The 24,334-nt window shown below is 38.1% G+C and overlaps 1 protein-coding gene across 3 annotated transcripts in view; it reads left to right on the top strand.

The window, feature by feature from the left end:
* Positions 1 to 18,090, top strand: part of LOC150092634 (dyslexia-associated protein KIAA0319-like protein) — a 511,769-nt gene extending 493,679 nt beyond the window's left edge. For all 3 annotated transcript variants that reach the window (XM_090414369.1, XM_090414371.1, XM_090414370.1), the window contains one exon: positions 17,163 to 18,090. In XM_090414369.1, the coding sequence (XP_090270495.1) occupies positions 17,163 to 17,311 (149 nt within the window). In that variant the 3' untranslated portion in view covers positions 17,312 to 18,090. The remainder of the gene's footprint in view (positions 1 to 17,162) is intronic.
* The last annotated feature ends 6,244 nt before the right edge of the window (positions 18,091 to 24,334 follow it).

The following is a 24,334-nucleotide window of genomic DNA, read 5'->3' on the forward strand; positions in this document are numbered from 1 at the left end:
GATTTGAGAGGTTTAATTTGTAATATCCAGTTGTTTGTCAGTGTACCTCATTAGCAAACATCTGGATCACTGTCAGTTATGCACATTGGGACAAAAAAGCTACAGGCTGTGTATTACATAGATGTAATATACTGCAAGAAATTGATGAGATTTAGGGACAATAGTGGATCAAGTTGAAATGAAGGTATATTGCAAAAGTTGGCAAAATATCTGAAAGGATCACGTTGATGTTAGAAACACATTCCAAGCAGGGATATGAAGATTATTTTTCTTTATAAGCTTTATATGACTACATATGGACTATTATGCATAGATTTGGTCATCTAGGTTTCTTGGGATTCAGAGGTAAGTGACCAAAAATGGTTACAAAAAATCCTGGTTTGTGGAATGCTCCCTATAAAAATAGGCTGAAAGTTTGTGGGTTACAATGTGTTTAGGTAATAGGCAGAAAAGAGAGGGCATTAAAGAGGATTTGAGAATGAGTCAAAGGCTGAATCTAATCCTATATGTCTAGTACACTTTCAATTCAATAAAGTTTACTACAAAATTATTTTCTCTGATAAACTAAAAAAAATTTTTTTTTTTTTTTTTTTTTTGGAAAATAATTTGATTGTAAATAAATTTTAATTGGTGAAAATTTAATCGATACTTATTTAGTTATATTCTATTTTACATGTTCACACTGTTTTTTCATCGCACTTTATTTTTAAATATGCATATATATATATATATATATATATTAAAACCCACAATTTAAATAAATGGTACCACAATAAAGATTCAGAATGAACACTGGATTATCCTTGGTGACAAAATAACTGAAAATTGGTGTAAGAACGCATACTCATTTTGATAATCCAATAACTAAATAAGTTATAATAAATTTAGTTTAATCCTTTATCCAAGTGTGAGCAAACAAACTCCTTGCAAAAGTGGAGCAAGTTACCAGAATTCTATCTCAGTATCTCCCATAATGCAAAACACATCTCCTTGCGGATATGTCTAATGTTAATGCATTAAGGGAAGGGCCACAACCCAAACTAGTTTCGACCTTTATTGAGGTAGAATGGGAGTTCATGTCTCTCTCATCATTGGCCTTTGGAGAATAAAGCATGCTGAGGATCAGCAGACAGTAAGAGAGGAGGATAATGCAAGATAGAGTAGGATAGTAGGAGGTAAAAGAGGCCTCAGTCAACCTGTTTAGCCATTTTAGGCTAATTGGTCTGTAACACAATCTCAATTTATCTGTTCAAAAAAAGGTTAACCATAAAATTTTGTCTAAAGTTCGCATATAAATTTATCCAATTTAATGATTTAATCAGGTGTCTATGGAGGATATCCATTGACCCTGTTTTGGAACAGTATTTTACAGTTTAAATGTTTGTTCGTAATTTTTGTTACTAAGTATAATATCCTTATTTGTATTCTGGGTAATTAAAATTTACTGCTGTTATTGAAAATCTAAGGACTTATGGTCCAAACTGGATATGTAAATTTACCATAAAATTTGAACTTAAGGTCCAGACTAGATTTTTTCTTTTTTTTTTAATAAGGACTGAAGGTCCGTTAAGTTGAAATGAATAAGAACGTTTTGAAGAACTTGTAGACCTGGTACCATTGGGACTTAAAATGGGGTAGAATCTGGCCCGGGAGATGCCGCTCACAGGGAGCGGCACTGCCTCGCTGTAAGCCTTCGCAGCCCGGGTTCTCAGATCTATCCCCCGTTATTTGGAGTAAGAGAATCCATGCCAGCGAAAGCTTTGTGGCAAGGAAGGACAGAATAGTTATTACTTTTCCTAGGAAGAGTTAGGTGGGGTTTTGTAGATTCTAAAGATATATACAGGGCTTGATGCGTCCCCGTATGAGAAAGCATATTTTCGGTGGTTTGCAGTATTTGTTCACAAATTTAAAGTCTCCTAATAAATGTCTCTCTTGCGCAAGAAATTTACGTAGATAGAAAAAAAAACCTTTCCTTATTCTTGCGTACATTAAATTTTCGTCCTGTACCTGGGATTTTTTCCATACCTTCCAGATGTGATACTTTAAGACGTTAATTAAGAAGATAGCAAACTTTTGGGTCTTGTTGATCGGTGGAGGGAATTGTAGACGTACAACCTCTTCTAATGACAGCATTGGGATTCCCGATGCTGTGCTCAGTCTTTGCCAGATGCGTTGGGCTGGTGGGCAAAAATAAAAAAAATGCTCCACCGTTTCCACGCCTCAGCAGACATCACAGAAGGGGTCGCACGGACTGGGTACATACCTGGATTTAACCTGTTTCACCGGGAGCCGCCTGTAGGCTATTCGCCAGGCGAGATCCCGATGAAAAGGCTGTCCCCAGCTATTTTTAATGTTTCTAAAAAGAATTTCGTTGTTGGTCCTGAGATTTGGTGTATCACGCCTGGAGAGTTGGACGAAATCCCAGTATACTGCTTTGGGTTTGTGTGTGAGGATTTCTGTTCCTTTGTCTCTGAGTGTTGTGAGCGATTTCACTAGTGTGCAGTACCACTTAGGCACAACCCTTGTGCAGGGTCCAGCATAGTGCGTGATCCCAAAGAGGGGAAGGAAAAATCCTATAAAATATCTTATGAGGAGGCCTGAAGTGTGGTTTGAGTTTAAGGCTTTCCGTACGGTTTTGAATGTGTTTGCATGGAGCAAGCTTTTGAGATCGGGCAGAGCGTACCCCCCCCCCCTTCTTCATGTTTTAGTTGTAGGTATTCTTTTTTTACCTCGTATTTTTTCTCATTCCAGAAGAAGTCTATGAGTTTTTTTGATAATTGATTTTCTTGTAGCAGTGTGATGCCTGTGATGTTGACTGTATGCATCAGCATTGGGGTAGTGATTGTTCTTATTACTGTGGCTCTGCCATAAAAGCAGAAAAAGGTTGGTTTGAACAGCTTTATCCTTTCCATGCTTGTTTCCTGTAATTTTTGAGTTGGTAATGCTAGGGTCTCAGAAAACGGAACGCCTAGTATTGTTAGGGGCTGCGTATGCAGCGTTAAACCGTAGGGAAGTCCAGTGTTATGGAATTTCCAAAATTTTTGATTTTAGTTTTTTGTGCGTTAACTCAGAGACCACTGACTATGCTGAAGTTTTGCAGTATGTCAAGATAGATGCAGATGGACTCAGAATCTCTGAGTGTAGCCACTACATCGTCTGCATATGCCACTATTTTGCATTGTCTGGAGACTTGGGGCAGTGGAATACCGTTAATTGCGGGGGTGTTCTCAATTCTGTTGATGAGGGGTTCTAATGCTAGAGAAAAGAGGAGGGGGGCTTAGCGGGCAGCCTTGCCTAACCCCTCTCTTTATGAGGATCGGTTCTGTCAGAAACCCATTAATAGACAGTTGTGTCGAGGCCTCTGCATACATATTTTTAATTGTATGCCGAAGTCTCGGGCCCACACCTATTTTTTTGAGGGTGTCCTGCAAGTATATGTGGTTGACGCTGTCAAACGCTTTTTCCAGGTCGGTGGAGAGAAGTGCCAGGGGGTATTTTTTTTCCTTGGCCAGTCTGATTAGGTCTCTTAACAAGAAGAGATTAAATTCCATAGATCTACCCGGGATTCCGTAGACCTGTGAGCTTGTTATTATAATATCTATTCCCCCCTCAATGCGCGTGCAGATAATTTTTGCAAAAAGCTTGTAGTCTAAATTGGTTAAGGAGATCGGATGCCAGTTATTTGACAAAGTCCGATCTCGGTCTTTCTTGGGGATAAAGATTGTATAGCTCTTAACGAATTCCTCGGGGATGTTTCCCGAAGTGAGGAATTCGTTGAAGAGATCTATCTGGGATTTTGGCAGTGCAAAATCCCAGATAGATCTATAGAATTCTATCCCCCAGTCTGTCTAGCCCTGGGGTCTTTTTTGTCTTCATTGTTTTGCACGTTGCCTTTATTTCCGCTGCAGTTATCGGCCTTCATGCAGGGCACTAAGATGATCAGGAAAACGTTTGACGTCCCACTCGCTGAAGCCATCCGTGCCCTGCTGGTCAGAGAAGATGCCGAGATACTGCTGATGAAAATGACGGAGTATTTCATGGGTTGAGTTTAGAATCTGGCCCTTCTCTTCGATCTGGTAAATCGTTCTCTCATCATTTGCCACCACCCTTTGTTGATTGTAGAATGCGGCAGAAGGCGTTTCCAAATTTTTGAGATAGAGTCTCGTTCGAAAGTTGAGGTCATCGACTCTACTCTGCAGGGTACTCCGCTCCGTTCGTTTATCTGGTACCAGCCGAGTTCCCTGTAGAGATCCCTCAGCCGTTTGAAACAGTTCCTTAGTCTGGCACTTGAAGCGCAGCCAGTTTTCCCAGTCCCAGTTGGTGTTTGTCCATCTGTCACAAAGGTTCTGTAGCTGGTCGCTAAAAAGACTGGGAAAGGTAGGAGGGAGCCTCCAAGGACCTCTGGCTGTTTCCATAACCTCTGGGAGTGTGATTTTGAATATGACCATTTTGTGGTCATATTCAAAATCACATTTTGTGATTTTGAATATTGAACATGTTGTGTACTGCAGTGTGACGTATTCTCTGAACATGTTGTTCCAAGTTTTGAGATACGTACACCCTGTCTAGTCTCGTCGATATCTGGCTGCGGCACCACGTTGTCTCTACTTTGAAGGGGTTATTCCGCCTCCAGAAATCGACGAGATCAAAGTTTACACAACATCGTTTTAAGGCGGCAATGCCGCCTTAAAACGATGTTGTCTAAACGTGTGTCTTCCACAGAATTCCAATCTCCGGCTACTATGAGGTGGTCTGCTCTCAGGAGATAGTTTTCAAGGGAAGAGAAGAAACCACTTCTGTGGTGTGGGTTGTTTGGGGCGTAAACTGCAACAAGTCGGATGGTACGGCCACCGTACTTCCAGTCCACCGCTACTAGACGTCCTGTGGCATCTTTCTGGAGGTTGAAGACCCCCCCCCCCCCGAGATTAGTATCCCCACCCCTCGCGAGTGCGCATCCCCGAAGCACCAGTAGCTGGTGACTGGGTAGCTTCTCGAGAAGTTCTCCACATCCCAATGCTTATAGAAATGGGTTTCTTGGATCAGGAGGATATTAATTTTGTGCGTTAACATTAGCTTCCAGACAGCACTTTGTTCAAAAGGGTTGCGTAAACCATTAGTGTTTAGAGTGGCAATTTTAAATTCCATGTTGGTGTTTAGAAGAAGGGGGTTTTCATCTGTTAGTGGGTCTACATGAACCACATCTGGTTCTTCGTCAGAGCTGTTTGCATCCGTATCAATAATGAGGTTGCCTTCATATTCCATATCTGTGTCGCTGGCGATGTCCGTTCCGTGGTTATGTGTTTAGGGTTCTGTAGGTTCGTTTGTTACCGGGGGAGGGTTTCCCGGCCTTGTTGCGTCTATGTCGAGGGGCTTTGTACCTGTTGCTCCACGTTGGCCTGTAATTTGGGTGTTATCTGATTCGTCCTCTGACGACAGTAGGCTGCTTTGTTTAGCTTTTTTCTTTTTCTCTGTTTCTATTTCTCTTGTACGCTTTGTTGGAGCGCTGGTTGTGACAACTTCTTCCTCTTTCATGTGCGTTTCGGTGTTCGCAATCTCGATGTTGGCAGTTTTGTCCTTCGTGTGGCGGGTTGCCTTGGGTATCTTACCCATTGGGGTTTTTGTGGAGGTTATGTTTTCCGCTGTTTCCCCTTTTTCGGCCTGATGGCGGAGCTCCGGAAAATCGCTCCTTGGTAATGCCTCAGGTTTTCCCGTGGGTGTAGCCCTGACCGGTGTTATGGTCCCTCCAATTACTTCTGAATGCATTTTGTGCGAGCATGTGTCAACTTTGTGGGTCAAGTCCCCACATTTAAGACAAGGTTCTGTGCAGCTTTCTAATTTGTGCTTCGTTGATTTGCAGTTTCTACATTGTATTCTCGGGCAATCTGCTCCGAGGTGTTCAGCAGAGTCACATTGAAAGCACAATCTTTTGACACCCGGGTAGTTGACCATAACCCTTGTTTGGCCCAACTTAATGAAGTTGGGAACATCTGTTTTCATGTCCATCTGGATTTCTACTGCTCCTGTTTTCCAGCCTTTGTATTCGGCGTGTTCAATCGCTTTGATATCATGAATTTCAACCCTTTGACTAAAGAATTTCTTAATGTCGGCTTCGTTCTCCAGGTATTCTAGGGGAAATCTGGTTATTTTTAATGTTCTGCGTAGACTCCCTACTAAAAAAGGCTTGATTGTTTTTCCCAAACAAGGGAAACCCTCTAATAATTTTCTTCTTGTTTGGTGTTTTTGACCACGATTTGAAATCTCTCGTAGTCGAGTACGGTGTGAAACCGTATATGTTTGCCGCCCCTACTGTCTCTATCAGAGCTTTCACTAACGCCCGCTTGTTTATGGGCTACTTGACCTCGATACCAAGCGTATTAGTTCTGGGCAAAAAAAGTGGCATTGTTAAAGGAATTCCTAACTACTGGCTGTAGAAAGGGGATGTAAAGGAGGGAAAAATCGAGGAACGCCCAGAGTTCCTCGCGGCAAGCAAAAAGATATCGGAAGGGATAGATAAAACAACAAATAAAGAAAAAAGAGGTCTTACCAAGGCTGGGGTACCATAGTAGAACCTGAGCATGGAGCTCTCTATTCAGGCCACTGGAACTGGATCTTCTTTTGGACTGAGAGGCACAGGCTGTCTAGCTGATCCTTTGGGTAGTACAACACCAAAATGCTCTTTCTCTTCGATCTGGAACTGGAACTCTCTTTTAGGTCCTAGTTGTTGAGGTCTCTTTAGTGGGAGCCAGGCCCAAGTGGAGATACCAGGCAGAAGCATTAGCAGGTCATCTCTACCTATAGGAGTTGCCAAATGGTGTGCCACCCTTTTTTAATAAATTACTCTGGATTTAGAGAAAGATGTCGAAAGTTTATTTTTCACTTGGTTAGAGTATAATAAATTTAGTTTAATCCTTTATCCAAGTGTGAGCAAACAAAGTTTGCACCTGAAAGTATCTTCTACTGGTAGCTTGCTCCACCTTTGCAAGGAGTGCCCTGGTGTTGTACCACCTTATCCCAGTCCTGAAGATACTTTCAGGCGCAAACTTTGTTTGCTCACACTTGGATAAAGGATTAAACTAAATTTATTATACTCTAACCAAGTGAAAAATAAACTTTCAACAACTAAATAGGTTTTTGGATTATCAAAACTAGAAAGCAAATTCACCACAACTTTTATGCTTGTTGCAATAAGTTTACTCTAAACTGGTCTGCAATGTTTAGAGAACAAGTATATGCACTCTATTGACATATAATTAAAACACATTTATTTACATTTTAAAATAAAGTACATTAAATAAGCAATAGGGAGGTTACTCTTCTCTACCTATCCTTTATGCTTTTGGTATAAAGAAACAAACTTTCCCTTTTCAATATTAAATGACTATACAATATAATTACTCTGTTACTTCTCTGCTTAAGAAAACCAATTTGTCGAGACTAATTTTCTCATAAAGAGATTAACTAGCTATGGCAAGTTATCTTACAATTAATATTCCAGTTAACAACAAATCAGAGGACTCTTATAGATATTTCTTATTACTATTTCTTATCAGTCCATCTATGACATATCTCCTAGATTACAAAAAGAATGTACATTAGAGGTTGGAACACACTTATGGAGGTTCTTTGTCATGACACCTTCCAAAAGTTCTACATCAAAGTCACTATGGTTCTTCTTTCATCTCAGGCCTTGCTTCAGGGGGCATTTAGTCGGAGTATTAGCGGTTCTTGGACTGCAATTTTCCCGTTACTCAAAAGCTCAGGCAAGAAGTTTCAGCATACAGACTTGAAGATCGTTCTGCATCTTTTGGCTTCAGTTGACTTCCTAATTTTTTTCCTGTAGCGTGGGTTCGCCATAAAGTCTGTTTCTCTGGGTCAGTATGCTCCTGGTTCAAGGCCGACTGCCTCTGGCTCTCTTCAGTAACAGCGCTTCGGCTCCCCTCTGTCAGCAACTGGACCTTGCCTCTCCTTCTGTCAGGCTTGAAGATCGTTCTGCGGCTTTTGGCTTCGGTTGACTTCCCAGTTTTTTCCCTCTGGCATGGGTTCGCCATAAAGTCTGTTTCTCTAGGTCAGTATACTCCTGGTTCTCCACCGACTGCCTCTGGCTCTCTTCAGAAACAGCGCTTCAGCTCCCCTCTGTCAGCAACTGGACCTTGCCTCTCCTTCTGTCAGCAACTGGACCTCGCCTCCTCTTGACTGCCTCTGGTTCTCTGCCAAAAACTGTCCTAGTTCTCTGCCGGAAACTGCCTTAGTTCTCTGCCAGAAACTGCCTATGATGTTCGGCTCAGTCCTCTTTTATTTTCGCCTTCTCGGGACCTTGCACCAAGGGTTGTAAACCCCAAAGAAATCAGCAGTTCTCTTTGATCCTTTTGTTAAGGCCGGCCCATTCTTTCTTCTCCTCGGTGCGCTCTTTTTTCCTTGTCTTGTCGGGCAGCAGAAACTTCTCTGAAACTAGCGGACCTCTTTGATACTAGCTTTGAAGGTGTTCATGCGCAGAGCTTACAAACAACTTTCTCACATGCTTAATCATAAACAACTTTCTTGTGCTCTTATACGTAGCTATTATACAAAGTTCTGATGGCAAGGCATTGCCTTTGTTTTTGACATTCTAGAAACTTTAGTTAAAACAGTAAATACAATCAATTCCTATAGGGTTATTTACATTAATAAAATACATAGATACAAACAAGGTAATTTTTGTAACAGTTCTCATGAGATTTGACCTTAGTAAAAATCGATGTAAAGAGCTTTGGTATTTCTAAGCTACATCAAGTTTTACAGTCTAATACACCATCACATAAGTTTTACATGCTGATACATCATCATATTAGGGTTTTTTTTTTTTTGTCTTCCTTTTCTGGATGTTCTCATTCTACATCAGCCAAATGGTAGTCTACAGTTTTCAGTATATAGAAAACCAACTCATACTGGTAAATACATTGATTCTGACTTACATCACCCTTGTTCGAAATATGGTGTAATCAAATCTTTACTCGACAGAGCTCATAAAATATGTTCTACAGACTTTCTTCTAAACAAGGAACTGTTTATTTTCAGAACTACCTTTATGTATAATGGTTATAATTATTGAAAAAAAAATAATGTATATGGCCGTTGTGTTAACTCGCCTAAAGAAGAAATAACCAGAATTTGTATTCCATATGTTAAAGAACTTTCAGAAAAAATAGCAAGACTACTTTGACAGATTAACTTACAAGTTTCTTTCTATCCAGTTTACAAACTTAATACCGTCCTTATCTCACCCAAAGACAAATATCCTCCTCTTTCTTATCCTGGAGTTTACAGAATTCCCTGCTCTTGCAGCTTATATTATTATGGACAGACTGGTCATTCTGCACATTTTATTTATTCACAGTATATGTTTGTCCTATTTATTATTATTTTTTTTTAAACATTATGCACAAATTCATCTTGAAGAACATCGGGAATACATTTCACTTAAAGAACCCGACAAATCCAGATTAGCAAGTTACACATTATCCACAAAACACAAGATTCAGTGGAACAAAACCATAGTGTAACACAAAAGTTGTTTTCTTCTGAAAAGACTGTACAAGGAAAGCTGTGAAGCATGCATTCATAACCCAAACCTGAACAAAAATTACTGTCTAAAATTTCTAAATTTTGGGAAGTTATACTGACCAATACTCACCATTCATGCGTTCCTTAATTTGTAATTAATTTTTTGGTTTATATATTATTTTAAAAATAATTAACTAATTTATTTAAGTTAAGGGATATTACATCCCATATCGTTTCTTAGCCGAATAAGAAACTCAAAGAGTTTCATGCCGAATATAGTAGAAACTATATAAAGTTAGGCGATTCCAAGCATAAGCATATACCTGGATACTGCAGCAACTGACCCTTAAGGTAGTGCAAGCAGAGGCAACTCATGTCTAAGGTGGAGCAAGGTCCGATCACTATTCTTAATATTTACCCATAATGTGAACTTAGCTCCTAGGAGCTGTGTTACTGTTCAACATTATGAGAGAAGGTCACTACCCAGACCAGTTTCAACCTTTATTGAGGTCTCATCAGTGAGTAGGTAGACCTAATTAATATCAAGTTTGTAGCGAACAGAACTTACAACCCTTCTATGAGTATTGCCGAGAGGTGTCCTAATAAATTATTAGATTATCTAATTATCTAATTAATTAACTAAATTATTTTATTGTAATATATTTTGAATATTTATTATTATTATTATTATTTGACACCTCCAGGGAGTCCAAAGACTCATCGAGGGAGAGTGTGCCAACAGCATCGAATGATTAGTCCCCTTCCAACTACTAACCGCGCTCAAACTTACTTAATTGAGCCATTAGTAGCAGAGACTCTACCAATTGACCAACCTTTGCCGGCTTGAATATTTATTGATGCAGATGGAGCTGTTCTCCTGTAGCGAATAATGCACATAGTATCAAGTGCTTTCAATTGAATTGTGTTCTTTTTTTTGTTTGTTTGTTTTCCTATGAATGTATTGATAATGGCTATAAAACTTAGCAGAAAATTTTACAAATACAGACACTTAAATAAAACATAAGTGATTCCGATAATATTTTATGATGAATTCTTCCTCTTACATCTTGATTTTTAGAGCAATTCCTTCCATTTCTGTTTCTCTCATGTTTCACTTATTCTAACAGTTTTTGTGCAAATTAACTCAACGTTGACACCATTTCATCTCCTTTATTTCTGACTCCTGTAATTTATAAACAAACACAGCAGTTCATTTTTAGGTCGATAACCAGTTCTGAATGGTACAGTTTTAAGCTGGAAAGAGCTACGGGTGCTTTTGAAATATTACTATATATAAATTTCTGATATTTTAAAAATTAAAAAAAAAAATATATATATATATATATATATATATTAGTATAGTTTAACAGTGTTTGTTCTTAAAAGCAAAACGATTATCTATTAACGAATTCTTATGCTTATTATGCTTATAAACGAATTCTATAAGCATATATCCATATATATCAATTTTGAATGAAAAGAATTAAAAAGAAAGGATGGTTCATATCATAACTGTTTCATTGATGGAAGTTTTTTCACTTGGCTATGCTACCAATTATCTATTTGGTTTAATCCTTTATCCAAATGTAAGCAAACAAAGTTTGTGCCTGATGTATTTTCAGAACTGGAGCAATTCATTTGCATTATGGGATACTAAGGCAAGCGATGAGAAGTTATACCACCTTTGCCACAAATTGCTCTATTTCTGAAAATACTTCAGGCACAAACTTGTTTGCTTACACTTGGATAAAGGATTAAACCAAATATATTATTATTATGAGTATCTCCATGGAGTCAGTAGACTCAAACTATCAAAACAATATCTATTATATCTCTTCTTTAATTCATTTACAGACAAAGAACTCACAATTGAATCAGGCAATGCATTCCACTCATTCCCCACCCTCCAGGCAAAAAACCTCATTCTCACATCCTTGTTAACCACACTTTTCCTTAATTTCCAGGGATGACTCCTTGTTCTTCCATCACTATCACACAGCTGAAATATTTCCCCTACATCAATCTTATAAAAACCTTTTAGTAATTTAAATGTTTCTATCATATCTCCTCTTCTCTGCTTATCAACCAACCTCTGCAATCCACAAGCTTTCAATCTATCAATGTAGGGAGTATTTTTTCCATCACTCACCAACTTAGTCACTCTCCTCTGAACCCTTTCCACAACCTCGTCATTTCCAAGAAATCCAGGATCCAGACTTGAGCACAGTAATCCAAATGTGAAAGTATCAATGCCTTATAAAGGGGAATAATAACCTCTTTATCTCTGGATGTTAGTGTGTTCTTCAATAACCAAGTAATCCTATATGCAATCTTGGACACCTTAGCAATGTGCCCTCTGAACTTCATCTCCCTATCCACCAACACCCCCAAGTCCCTAGCCTCATCAATCTCTTGGAGTACTGTTCCATCAGTATGGTACACAGCTGGTAATCTTTTAATCCCAAAATGCATAACTTTCCACTTTTCCACATTGAACTGACATCCATTACCTTTTGCCCATTTTGCCAGCTTATTTAAATCATCCTGCAAACTCTCAACATCAGCTTGATTTTTTATTTTGCTACCCAACTTTGCATCATCACCAAACAACTGAATATCTCCCTTCAAACCATTTCCTATATCATTTATGTACAAATTAAACAATAGCGGCCCAAGCACAGAACCCTGAGGCATACTACTGGTCACTTGCCTCATCCTGGACTCTGCTCTTCCATACCAGTACTTTCTGGTATCTCTCCATGAGCCATTCTCTTATCCATATCACCAGTTTAGTATCCATCCCCCATCTGCTCTAATTTTTATTCCTTGGGGTATCCTATCAAAAGCCTTAGCAAAATCCAGTAATATCACCGTGTAGCCATTTCCCTTGTCAAACTGAGATGTCATACTATTATAAAAAGTTAATAATAAAAGAAAGATTGACCTTTAACAAAACTCTGTTGGCTCCTATAGAGTACCATAATCTGATCTATCCATTTTTGAATTCTGCTTTTAACAACTTTTCCAATACTTTTACCACCACACCCGAGATTGTGATTGGTCTGTAATTAACTACTGCAGTCTTAGAGCCACCTTTATGCAAAGGAACTACTTTGCCTTCCTTCCACTCCCTAGGGACCATACCAGAGTTCAAACTTAAGTTAAATAACTAAGTAAGAGGTGTTGACAATTCCTTTGCACATTCATGCGACACCCGAGCTCATATTCCATCTAAACCTACAGCAGTGTTTGCTTTTAAATTCTGCAATATACTAAGTACCTCTGATTTATTGACTTGAATGCTCACAGTTATTGCTACAGATACAGAGATATCCTCACTTGGGTGATAGACTTTTGAAAAGTGATCCCTCAGTAACTCTACTATTACATCTGAATTGGTCACCTCAATACGATCAGCACCCACTAAGGTTATCCTAGATTGTGATTCATTCTTCCTTTTACTTGCCACAAAGCAGAAGAACTCTTTGGGATTACCCTTGATCTCCTTGGCTAAGGTCTTCTCATAATCAGATTTAGCTTTTCTTACTATGCTGGTAACCTTCCTTGCTTGAGCCTTGTACTGATTACCTTTCTCCTTGTAAATTCTTCATAACATTTTCTTTTTTTGCACATCAAGCCTTATACTGCTACTCATCCATCTAACGCCTACCTTGTTTGTCTTCCTGACCAGGGGAATACATTCTGATATTGCCTTCCTCAGATACCCACTGATTTTATCCCATGCACTGCTAGCATCTTTTCCCTGCAATATGTTCTGCCATGGGAAGGCTGTAAACTCACTCTGAAGCTTGTTATAATTACCTAACCTGTAATACCTCTTCTTAAGAGAAAAATTCACAAATTTTGCAACCTCCCAAGTCAGTACCACATGATTGCTCTCACCAGTTGGAGGTAACGAGGACACATTACTTATGCATATGACTTCTGAACCAATGACCAGGTCCAACACTCTCACACCACATGTCCCTTTAGTTATGTGCTGTTTCAAGTAATTATCTCTTAGGTGTATGAATTCCATTTCCTTTTTGCCATGTGATGTTTCCTCCTTCCAATTGATATCACCATAATTAAAATCCTCTGTAATAATCACTAACCCTGCACTCATTGCACCAATTTGCTGATGCATGAATTCAATATCACCCCTTTACCCTGTGGCCTATAGCAGCAACCAACTGTATATTTGGTTGCATTGGTCACTATTTCACACCAGACCGCCTCAAATGAACTATTATTCACGTCTGTCCTTTTGATATACTACTTTCTTTGGCTGCAACTCATCAGCTATCATCAACAGTACTCTCCCCCTCCCTTTGTCTTCTCTATCCTCCCTGAAAATACTGTACCCATCACATTCAATTCCAGTAACCACATCTTCTGCTGACAGCCAAGTTTCACTAATGCCTACAAAGTTTGGTAAGATTGCACTGACTACTGCCAAAAATTCTTCCCTCTTATTTCAAATGCTTCTTGAATTAGTAGACAAAAATTGCAGATTCCCTTTAGTTCTTATACCAGCTTTAGAACTGATATACATGTCACTAATTTCAGTAGTCCCATGCCAATTTTTATCCACTCTATTCTGCAATTTATTCTGTGAATAAGGATCAACAGATATACATTCACTGCATAATTGGTAGCATAGCCAAGTGAAAAAACTTCCATCAACTTATCTCTAATCCAGAGAATTTTAATAATTAGGTGTGACATCTTTTGGCAATGGTATATGACTTCTCCATTACATCCACTTTAGTATCACCACCTCTGGGGCTGGCTCCCACTGATGAGACCTCAATAAAGATCAAAACTGGTCTGTGTAAGTGACCCTTCACTTAATGCATAGCGTTATACATGTCCACAAGGAGATGTGCTTTGCATTATGGGATACTAAGGCAAGTGATGAGAAGTTATACCACCTTTGCCACAAGTTTGCCATCCTGAATATACTTCAGACACAAACTTTGTTTGCTTATACTTGGATAAAGGATTAAACCAAATATATAATTGGTATCATAATTGTTTCATAAATGTTATTTGAAAAGGGTTTTTTTCCTCATAAATATTTAAGATAATTATTTTCAGTGAAAACTTTCAAAAATGATACACATAATTTTTGCATTTTTCAGTAATATGAAGGGATCTTGAAAAATTGATATGAAAAATAAGACTACAGATATTTCCAGTAATAATAAATTTATTGTAGGCTTGATCTGATATCATCTTTTGCAATAGATAAAATTTTAGTAATTTATTTTTTGTTTTTCAGAGATCTTCCAAAGTAAAATTCATTTCTTTTTCTCTTGTGAACAACAACAAAAAAAAAATGTATAGAAGATATGTTAAATTGATTGATTATCGTATGATGATACAGCGACCATGAGTTCCCTTTGTGAGAATGTACAGCACCATCTCAGTCTTTCCCCCCCCCCCCATTTTATCTGGGCTCCGGAACCAGCATAGCTGACGAATCAGACTTATGGCCAGGTCAGTATTCCTGACTGTAATCTCTGTGTGTTCACAGGACCCCGGTTTGCCTGTTTGCGGGATGAAAAATCCCAGATAAACTGGTGGGAAAAAACCCTGCTGTCCATGCCCAAGACTGGCTAACTTGGCTATGGCTGAGGAAGATCTTTAAGCTCCTCATGTCGCTGACAGAAATGGAACCAAGGACACTCCTTCTCCAGACATGGTTGCGAAGCGCAAAGCCACTAAGCTAACCATGTGGACAGAAGATATGTTAAAATATATTCACTGACATTTCTTAATACAAAAATGTCAGGTAGTCTCAAAGGTTATGGCATTAACAGATTATATGCTATTCTGTTGCAAATAATCCATTAATGGCTACTAGTATAGTAAGGGATTAAATGTGGAATCGGAGTAATTAATTGATTTTTTTTTTTTTTTTTAAATTGTTCGTATTTTTATCCTAGAAAAATCATAAGGTATATTTGATCCACTACAGCTAGTAGCAATGTTAAACCAAACTTCACACTAATAAGCATTATCTGTCCTTGGAAAGATGATTATCAAGATATCTTGTGCCTGCAAATTTGTCTGCTTTGAGAGAACAGGGAGAATAATTACTCTCTGGATACTCTGTGCAGAATTAAATAGAAAATGATTATTCTGTATACAAAATCCAAAATGCTGTGTTTTGAGTCTGCAGCTGCATCTGGTTACCCAAAATGTGGGAAAACAGTTTATTGTAACAACCCTATTCTTAACTTAGGTCTAAGATTGTAGGTCTCAGAAGATATTCAGCGAATGTCTTCTGAGACCTCCAGTCCTTGTTGTTTCAATTAGTTGCAACTCCATTATGAGTCTTGCTACCTTGTGTTATATAGCTGGTAAGTATAATTTTTCAAACATGCTAGTTTTGAAATCCAGCAGAATATCAACTAATCTAATAAATGTTTATTTTTCTGCTTGTGGTTTTCTAATTATGTTTAAACTCAAAACGAGGGTTAGGAATAATGCAAATATCTAACTTTGTATGTGATAATTAAATCCTGAAACTGTTAACTCTAGGTTGAAAGTTTATTTTTCACTTGGTTAGACTATAATAAATTTAGTTTAATCCTTTATCCAAGTGTGAGCAAACAAAGTTTGCACCTGAAAATATCTTCAAGACTGGAGTAAGGTTGTACAACACCGGGCAACTTGCAGCAAAGGTGGATCAAGCTCTCAACTCCTTGTCTCAGTATCTCCCATAATGCACAGCACATCTCCTTGCGGACATGTATACTGCTATGCATTAAGGGGGGAGCACTACCCATACCGGTTTCGGCTCCCACTGACGAGACCTCAATAAAGGTCGAAACGAGTATGGGTAGTGCTCCCCTCCCTTAATGCATAGCTCTTCTGCAAGGAGATGTGCTGTGCATTATGGGAGATACTGAGACAAGGAGTTGAGAGCTTGATCCATCTTTGCTGAGAGTTGCCTGGTGTTGTTACTACCTTACCTCAGTCCTGAAGATATTTTCAGGTGCAAACTTTGTTTGCTCACACTTGGATAAAGGATTAAACTAAATTTATGTTAACTCTAGGCTTCAGCTGTCTCACAAGATTTCAAGTCTTAAGGCTGTTTTGGATCTTGGGCTGTTCTTTCACACAAGATACTTTGTAGGTAAATGTTTGGATATCTCTCGACATCCAGAAGTTAAAGACACATATAGTTAAAACACTACAAAGAGAATCGTTCACTAATTCAGCCCTGCAACTTGGATAATCTTCTGTATCTACTGTGCTTGTTTGACCAACATTGATCTGGTGTTGGCATTATAAGGATAAATCACATGAGATAGACATAATTGGTGTTCATTCCATATAACAAGTAGTATGCATGAAATGACAATGTTTTCTGTTGTCTGATTTCTATCTCTAGCATAAATATAACAATCTTCATTACAGTCTGTTTTCCAATGACTGTCTCATTGGAATACTCCGATCTTTGAAATCAGCATAAGTTCAGAATTTTGTAAGTGTATATAATAAAAGGATTTATTGCTGAGTCTAGCTATTGTAGCATAGATAGTTTTATTTAGATATGTTTAATGTAAAATAAGACTTAACTTAACTCCCCCCCCTTTTTTTTTTTTTAGGTAAGTCACAGAAGAGCAGTTTAATGACATCAGAGTCTGAATCAGAAACACTTTTTGAATCAAGGAGGCTTCCTCTATCATTTAAAACTTCAAATGGGCATAGTAGGCCCAATGGTCTAGTCAAAGATGTACATAAAGTTGAAGCCTAGTTTTTTGGTGCTAGTGATAAACATTTCTATAACAGCATATAGATTCGTAAAAATCATCCTTATATTATATAATATAGCTCTTCAAATTAGAGCATAACATTCCATTGCTGGTAATAGTCAGGGCAGAGTCTTTGCTGGAATGTCCGTCTTTTTGTACAGTGTTTGCTTTGATAAATGGGATTTCTTCATTGCCAGGGAATAAAATGTGATAGCTTGTGATTCAGTGCAACAACACAGTTAAAATAATTTTTTTATACTTTATTTTTATGGCTGTTAGGAATTTTCAAGTGCTGTTCTTGATTTTAATTAAAACAATACAGTGAATGTTACTGAACATGTTACTCTTTGTGTACTTCGAAGAAATGTTTAATAACAGCTACTTTTTAAGACATCATTGAAATTTATTTCACTGCATATTTGAATATGTAGTAAAATGTTTTCTACAATAGTGAATATGTTCTCTTGTGTAAGTTATTTTGGAATTTAAGTGCCAATGTTGTACAGAGAAATGAAATTTGTTCCTGCTGCATAGTTTTACAGTGAAATATAAATTTTTTGAATAAAGTTTTAATTTTTGTATCAGCAAACATCATCATTTTATATTTAAAATACACATCTTAAGTAAAAAATTTGGTTGAATGTAAAAAAAAAAAAAAAAAAAAATGTAATATGCACTCATTGTAATAACATACTTTTACAAAAAAGAATAAGCAATTGATTCTGAATGGGAAAAAAATGTCCATTTCATGACTAAATGATTAATAAATTTTTTAAATAAACTCTGGAAAGTTTTCAGTAATATAAAAGTTTTGTAATAAAAAAGATCTTTCAGTTGTACATATAAGAATGTTATTAATTACCACATAAGCCAACTAGATGTTTAATGGCTAGTATAGTTCACCAGTTATATGTTACACCAAGTTTGTTATAAATATCAATTTTTTTCACTATAATTTTGTGTCAGATTTTAACAGAAGTCCAGAAACAGTTTTCTATTTCATTTTATTTTTATGAGAATCCCACCACAAAAGGTTGTAAACCTCTATAATGTGTTAATATTAATAGAGGTGGATAGGCTGAGGACCAGATAATCTGGAATCCTTGCTTTATTTCCAATAAGAGTGATGTGGTTTCGTATCATGTGATGAAATTCATCTTTCACATAAAGACATTCACACACATATGTACCCATGGTGGGATCCGAACTGACAACCTCTTGGTTCAAATCAAAGTACACCAAACTTTTGCTAAATATACAAGGCGACTGAAGTTTTCCAGAATTTTTTTATTATCGTATTCTATAATAAATTTAGTTTAATCCTTTATCCAAGTGTGAGCAAACAAAGTTTGCGCCTGAAAGTATGAAAGTATCTTCAGGACTGGGGTAAGGTGGTACAACACCAGGGCACTCCTTGCAAAGGTGGAGCAAGCTACCAACACTCCTATCTCAGTATCTCCAATAATGCAAAACACATCTCCTTGCAGATATGTCTAATGTTATGCATTAAGGGAAGGGCCACAACCCAGACTAGTTTCGACCTTTATTGAGGTCTCTTCAGTGGGAGCCAGGCCTAAGTAGAGATACCAGGCAGAAGCATTAGCAGGTCATCTCTACCTATAGGAGTTGCCAAATGGTGTGCCACCCTTTTTTAATAAATTACTCTGGATTTAGAGAAAGATGTTGAAAGTTTATTTTTCACTTGGTTAGAGTCTAATAAATTTAGTTTAATCCTTTATCCAAGTGTGAGCAAACAAAGTTTGCACCTGAAAGTATCTTCAGGACTGGGGTAAGGTGGTACAACACCAGGGCACTCCTTGCAAAGGCGGAGCAAGCTACCAACACTCCTATCTCAGTATCTCCCATAATGCAAAACATCTCCTTGAAAGTTTATTTTTCACTTGGTTAGAGTCTAATAAATTTAGTTTAATCCTTTGTCCAAGTGTGAGCAAACAAAGTTTGCACCTGAAAGTATCTTCAGGACTGGGGTAAGGTGGTACAACACCAGGGCACTCCTTGCAAAGGCGGAGCAAGCTACCAACACTCCTATCTCAGTATCTCCCATAATGCAAAACATCTCCTTACGGATATGTCTAATGTTATGCATTAAGGGAAGGGCCACAACCCAGACTAGTTTCGACCTTTATTGAGGTCTCTTCAGTGGGAGCCAGGCCTAAGTAGAGATACCAGGCAGAACCCTTTACCCCAGTCCTGAAGATACTTTCAGGCGCAAACTTTGTTTGCTCACACTTGGATAAAGGATTAAACTAAATTTATTATACTCTAACCAAGTGAAAAATAAACTTTCAACATCTTTCTCTAAATCCAGAGTAATTTATTAAAAAAGGGTGGCACACCATTTGGCAACTCCTATAGGTAGAGATGACCAGCTAATGCTTCTGCCTGGTATCTCTACTTAGGCCTAGCTCCCACTGAAGGGACCTCAATAAAGGTCGAAACTAGTCTGGGTTTTGGCCCTTCCCTTAATGCATAACGTTAGACATATCTGCAAGGAGATGTGTTTTGCATTATGGGAGATACTGAGATAAGAGTGTTGGTAGCTTGCTCCACCTTTGCAAGGAGTGTCCTGGTGTTGTACCACCTTACCCCAGTCCTGAAGATACTTTCAGGCGCAAACTTTGTTTGCTCACACTTGGATAAAGGATTAAACTAAATTTATTAGACTCTAACCAAGTGAAAAATATACTTTCAATATCGTATTCTAATCTAATTTTTTTCTGTCATAATAAAGTAATTTTTTAATTATATCTATCTTATGATATTATGAATATATCTAAATTGTCTTCAGATTGAAAGGTCAGAATACTATAAAGAAGAGAACTTTATTAAAAAACAACAACTCAGGACTGGTAACATCATTCACAAACCAGCTTTGTTCTGGATAGCTATTTGCAGTTGAAAGACTGCATCAAACTATTGAAATGAAGTTACTGAAGCACACACACCAATACTGATTGGAAATAAGTCAGTGGACACCCTCCCCCCCATGATGCAAGGTGCATCATGCCATGTAACGAATCACATGTTTGTAGCTGGTATAAATTCAAAGAATATGATGCTTCCAAGTCAGTGCGACTGTATCCAAATGAAATAGCTGCGAGAAGAGAACTCATGGAGTTTGAAAGAGGCATTGTGATAGTTGCAGTCTTATCTGTTTGGCAAATTGTTGACCTGGGATACTACAAAGAATAATATGTAAAAACCACCATGTGTTGGCTGACATGTTGATTGCAGAGTTTCGGGCATCAACTGGACATTAACATAAATATGCACAAAAACATTCAGGACAGACTTGCAACATGGGTTTTCAGAAGTCAGTCCAGAGACAGTTTTATATTTCTTTTCTTTTGGTGTTACACAGTGATCAGCATTCATTTAAAAATTTTATGGAATTTACAACCATGTTAAAAATTTTTTAACACGGTTGTAAATTCCATAAAATTTTTAAATGAAGTTTTATATTTCATTTAATTTTTATGAGAATCTCACCACAAAAGATTGTAAACCTCTATATGTTAATATTAGTATTGTGGATAGGCTGAGGAACCAGATAATCTGGAATCCTTACTTTATTTCCAATAAGAGTGGTGTGATTTCACAGTAGGACCACAGTATGCAAGGAGCGTGTACAGTGGGCATGAAAGCTGTTATGAAGCGACAAATCATGCTACACACTCTGGCGAGCAGATGAATGGATGCCCAGCGAATGTCTCCTATCAGAGTGTGTAATCCCAACTATGAAATTTGGAAGTGGTGGTGTGATGGCATGGTCCTGTTTTCTTGGTTTAGCCTCAGACCTTTGTTTAAGGTGCCACGAACATTGAACTTTGAGAGGAATCTGAACATTCTGGACAATGCAATGCTTCCTACTTGATGTGTCTATAGAATTGACCATTGTCTCTTTCAATAAGACAGTGACTGTGTCATAAGGCTGCTGATGTAGCTGCATCGTTTGTGGACATGAACATCATCACCACCACACCTGACTGGCCTCCACAGAGCCCTGATCTTAACCCTATTGAACATCTGTGGGATGTTCAGTCTTACTGTCCAGGACCTCATTACATGCCTACAGGTAGAATGGTCCAAAATTTCCATTCATTGCTATCATGTACTTGTGGAAAATATGCCTGTAGGACTACTGCCGTCATCACAGTGAAAGGAGGTCTTACATCTTATTGAGGTGGGTGTCATGGCTATTTGTTCCTCACACTATGGCATCTGTTGACTTCTTCCTAAACAGTGTACATATAGATTGGCAGCAGATCTTAGTTCAATAAGAAAAACTGTGGACATCCTGGTTAGCATGGTTAGATCATTAGAAATTATTGAAATGTTCTGCATTAACTGATATGCAAGCACATCACACCAATATCTAGAGATCTGCTCACCAGTTCTCAAGATATATTTCATGAAAGAAATTGTTGCATGCTATTCATAGTGAACTATCTTGACAACCACACACATTCAGTAGTTCAACCTAAACGAAACAGCATTTTCAATCCCTGCAGGTTGATTCATGAACACAGAGATATGCATTTGATATAGTTATGCAAGACATTTCACCTTAAGCTCATTCCAGAAAAAGCATGGCTTCATTGTCATCTGTTTATATTAACTAGGGCGAATGTTTGCTGTTCTGCAAATGCTACCAGGTATCGGTCAGCAATCAGATGCATCTCCAACACGATTATGTGAGACCACATACACTATAGCAATTTGTTTTCAAGGGGAAAAAAAATTAGAGCTGGCAATGGAGCTTCTTCCCTATTCAAAATAGTTTAGACTTGGTGCTGCTGCCTGATTATCACTAGTTTGAACCAAAGGCACACTTATTTCATCAATTGTGCTTCTTCAATGTTGAGAAAAACTCAGTTCTCTAATCCATATGTTAAAATTGGTTTTAACATTAATTTGTATATTGCCAGCATGTTTCTTTTCATATATATATATGTATGACTGATTTCCATATAAATGTATTCATCTGGTATCTTCCCATACCAGTCTTGCATATTCTGTTATCTGCTTCCATATTTAATTTACCGTGTTTATTAAAATTCATTCCTAAATTATTTTGTAGGCTCTCTATTGAGAATGTGATGTTTTCTATGGTTTTGTCTTTTGATTGATAATTTTCAAATAATTGTTGAAGCACTTATTGAATTTACAAAGAGCCCTGATGAATTTAATATCTCTTTTTGATACTATTATTCTTAAGAGAGACTCATCGAGGGAGGCCACAAACTACACACACACACACCAGCTATCATGCTTATTCTTGAATTCATTCACACTGCTTGCATTCACAACATCCAATGGCAATCCATTCCAATCACGCATACCCTCTGAGAGAAAAATCTAGTCCTCATCCCCTTCTTAGAAGCCTTCATTCTCAGCTTCGAAGATGCCCTCTCGTCCTTTCCCCATCCTCCATAAACTGAAAAATTCCATCAATTGAAATCCTGTATGACTCTTTCAGCAGTTTATAAGTCTCAATCATATCATCCCTCTTTCTCCTGTTTGCTAGTGTCTGCAGTCTACAAATTCTCAATCTGTCTTCATAATCAGTATTCCACAATCCTGATATCATTTTTAACACTCTCCTTTGTACTCTCTCCAATATATCAGAATCACAACAGAAACCAGGAGACCAGGCCTGTGCACAATAGTCGAAGTGAGGTCTTATCAAAGCCTTGTAAAGAGGCAAAATAACATTCTTATCTTTACATGTGAACGTTCGTTTCAGCATTGCAATTATCTTTTGAGTTTTTATTTGCAATCTTAGCTGCATGGTCGCTGAACTTCAACTTACTATCTGCTAACATGCCAAGATCTCTAGTGTGATCAGTTTCTTCTTAGCATAATCACAAATATAATATGACATTGGATATCTAATCATGCCAGAGTGCATGACTTTACATTTACTAACGTTGAACTAATAGCCATTTACTCATGCCCACGATTCCAGCCTATTGAAATCATTCTAAAAGTCCTATTGCATATCAGTAGCATTCCTGATTACCCCACTTATCTTTGTATCATCAGCAAATAGCTGTATGTCATCTGTCATATCCTTTCCAATATCATTAATGTACAGATTGAATAAAAGTAGACCAAGAACTGATCCTTGTGCTACACCACTAGTTACCTTGAATCTTGCAAGCTCACATCCTCCATATACCACTTCTTGATATTTGTCATTCAGCCATCCTCTTAACCACACTTTTTCTTCTGCTGCTTGTCCCACTTAAGTGAGGTTGCTATTTTTGATGAGTCTTCTCCACATTCTCCTGTCTTGGGCTAACCACATCCAAGTTCTTCATCCTGAAATCCTCTTCCACCAGCTCCCTCCTCTCTTCTTTGGCAGCCCGTGCTTCCTCCTCCCCTGCACATCCATCTCCATGACCTTTCTTCCCACATATTTGTCCTTCCTCTACATCACTTGGCCAAACCATCTCAACCTTGCCTCTGTATCTTCGCTCCTAAGATCGTAACTTTCACCATTCCCCTCACATAGTCATTTCTCAAACAGTCCTTTCTGGTCACACCGCACCTCCACCTAAGCATTCTCATCTCCACTACCTCCATACTGCTGATGTTATTTTTCCTCAGGGCCACAGTTTGCATAGCATACGTCATAGCTGGTCTCACTACTGTCCGATAGATTTTGCCTTTTAGATGATTGGCACTCTCTTATCGCATAGCACTCCAGCCATCTCTCTCTCTCTCTCTCTCTCTCTCCAGTTCCTCCATCCTGCTTGTATCCTGCATCCCACTTCCTTTTCAGCCTCACCATCCTCTTTCATTGTTGACCTTAAGTATCTAAAATCACTGACCTTCCTGATGACCTTTTCTTCCAGCTCCAGATCTGTCTCCTGGCTGCCATCCACTTTGCAACACATATACTCAGCCTTACCTCTGTTCAGTCTCATACCTCTCTCTCTTCCAGTACTTTCCTCCAACTTTGCAGTTTAGCTGCCACTTCCTCTCTTGATTCTGCACAC

The sequence above is a fragment of the Typopeltis vanoorti genome, chromosome 25 (assembly GCF_054136105.1).
Source record: "Typopeltis vanoorti isolate ZY-2024b chromosome 25, IOZ_Tvanoo_1.0, whole genome shotgun sequence".
In the NCBI taxonomy this organism is placed as follows: Eukaryota; Metazoa; Arthropoda; class Arachnida; order Uropygi; family Thelyphonidae; genus Typopeltis; species Typopeltis vanoorti.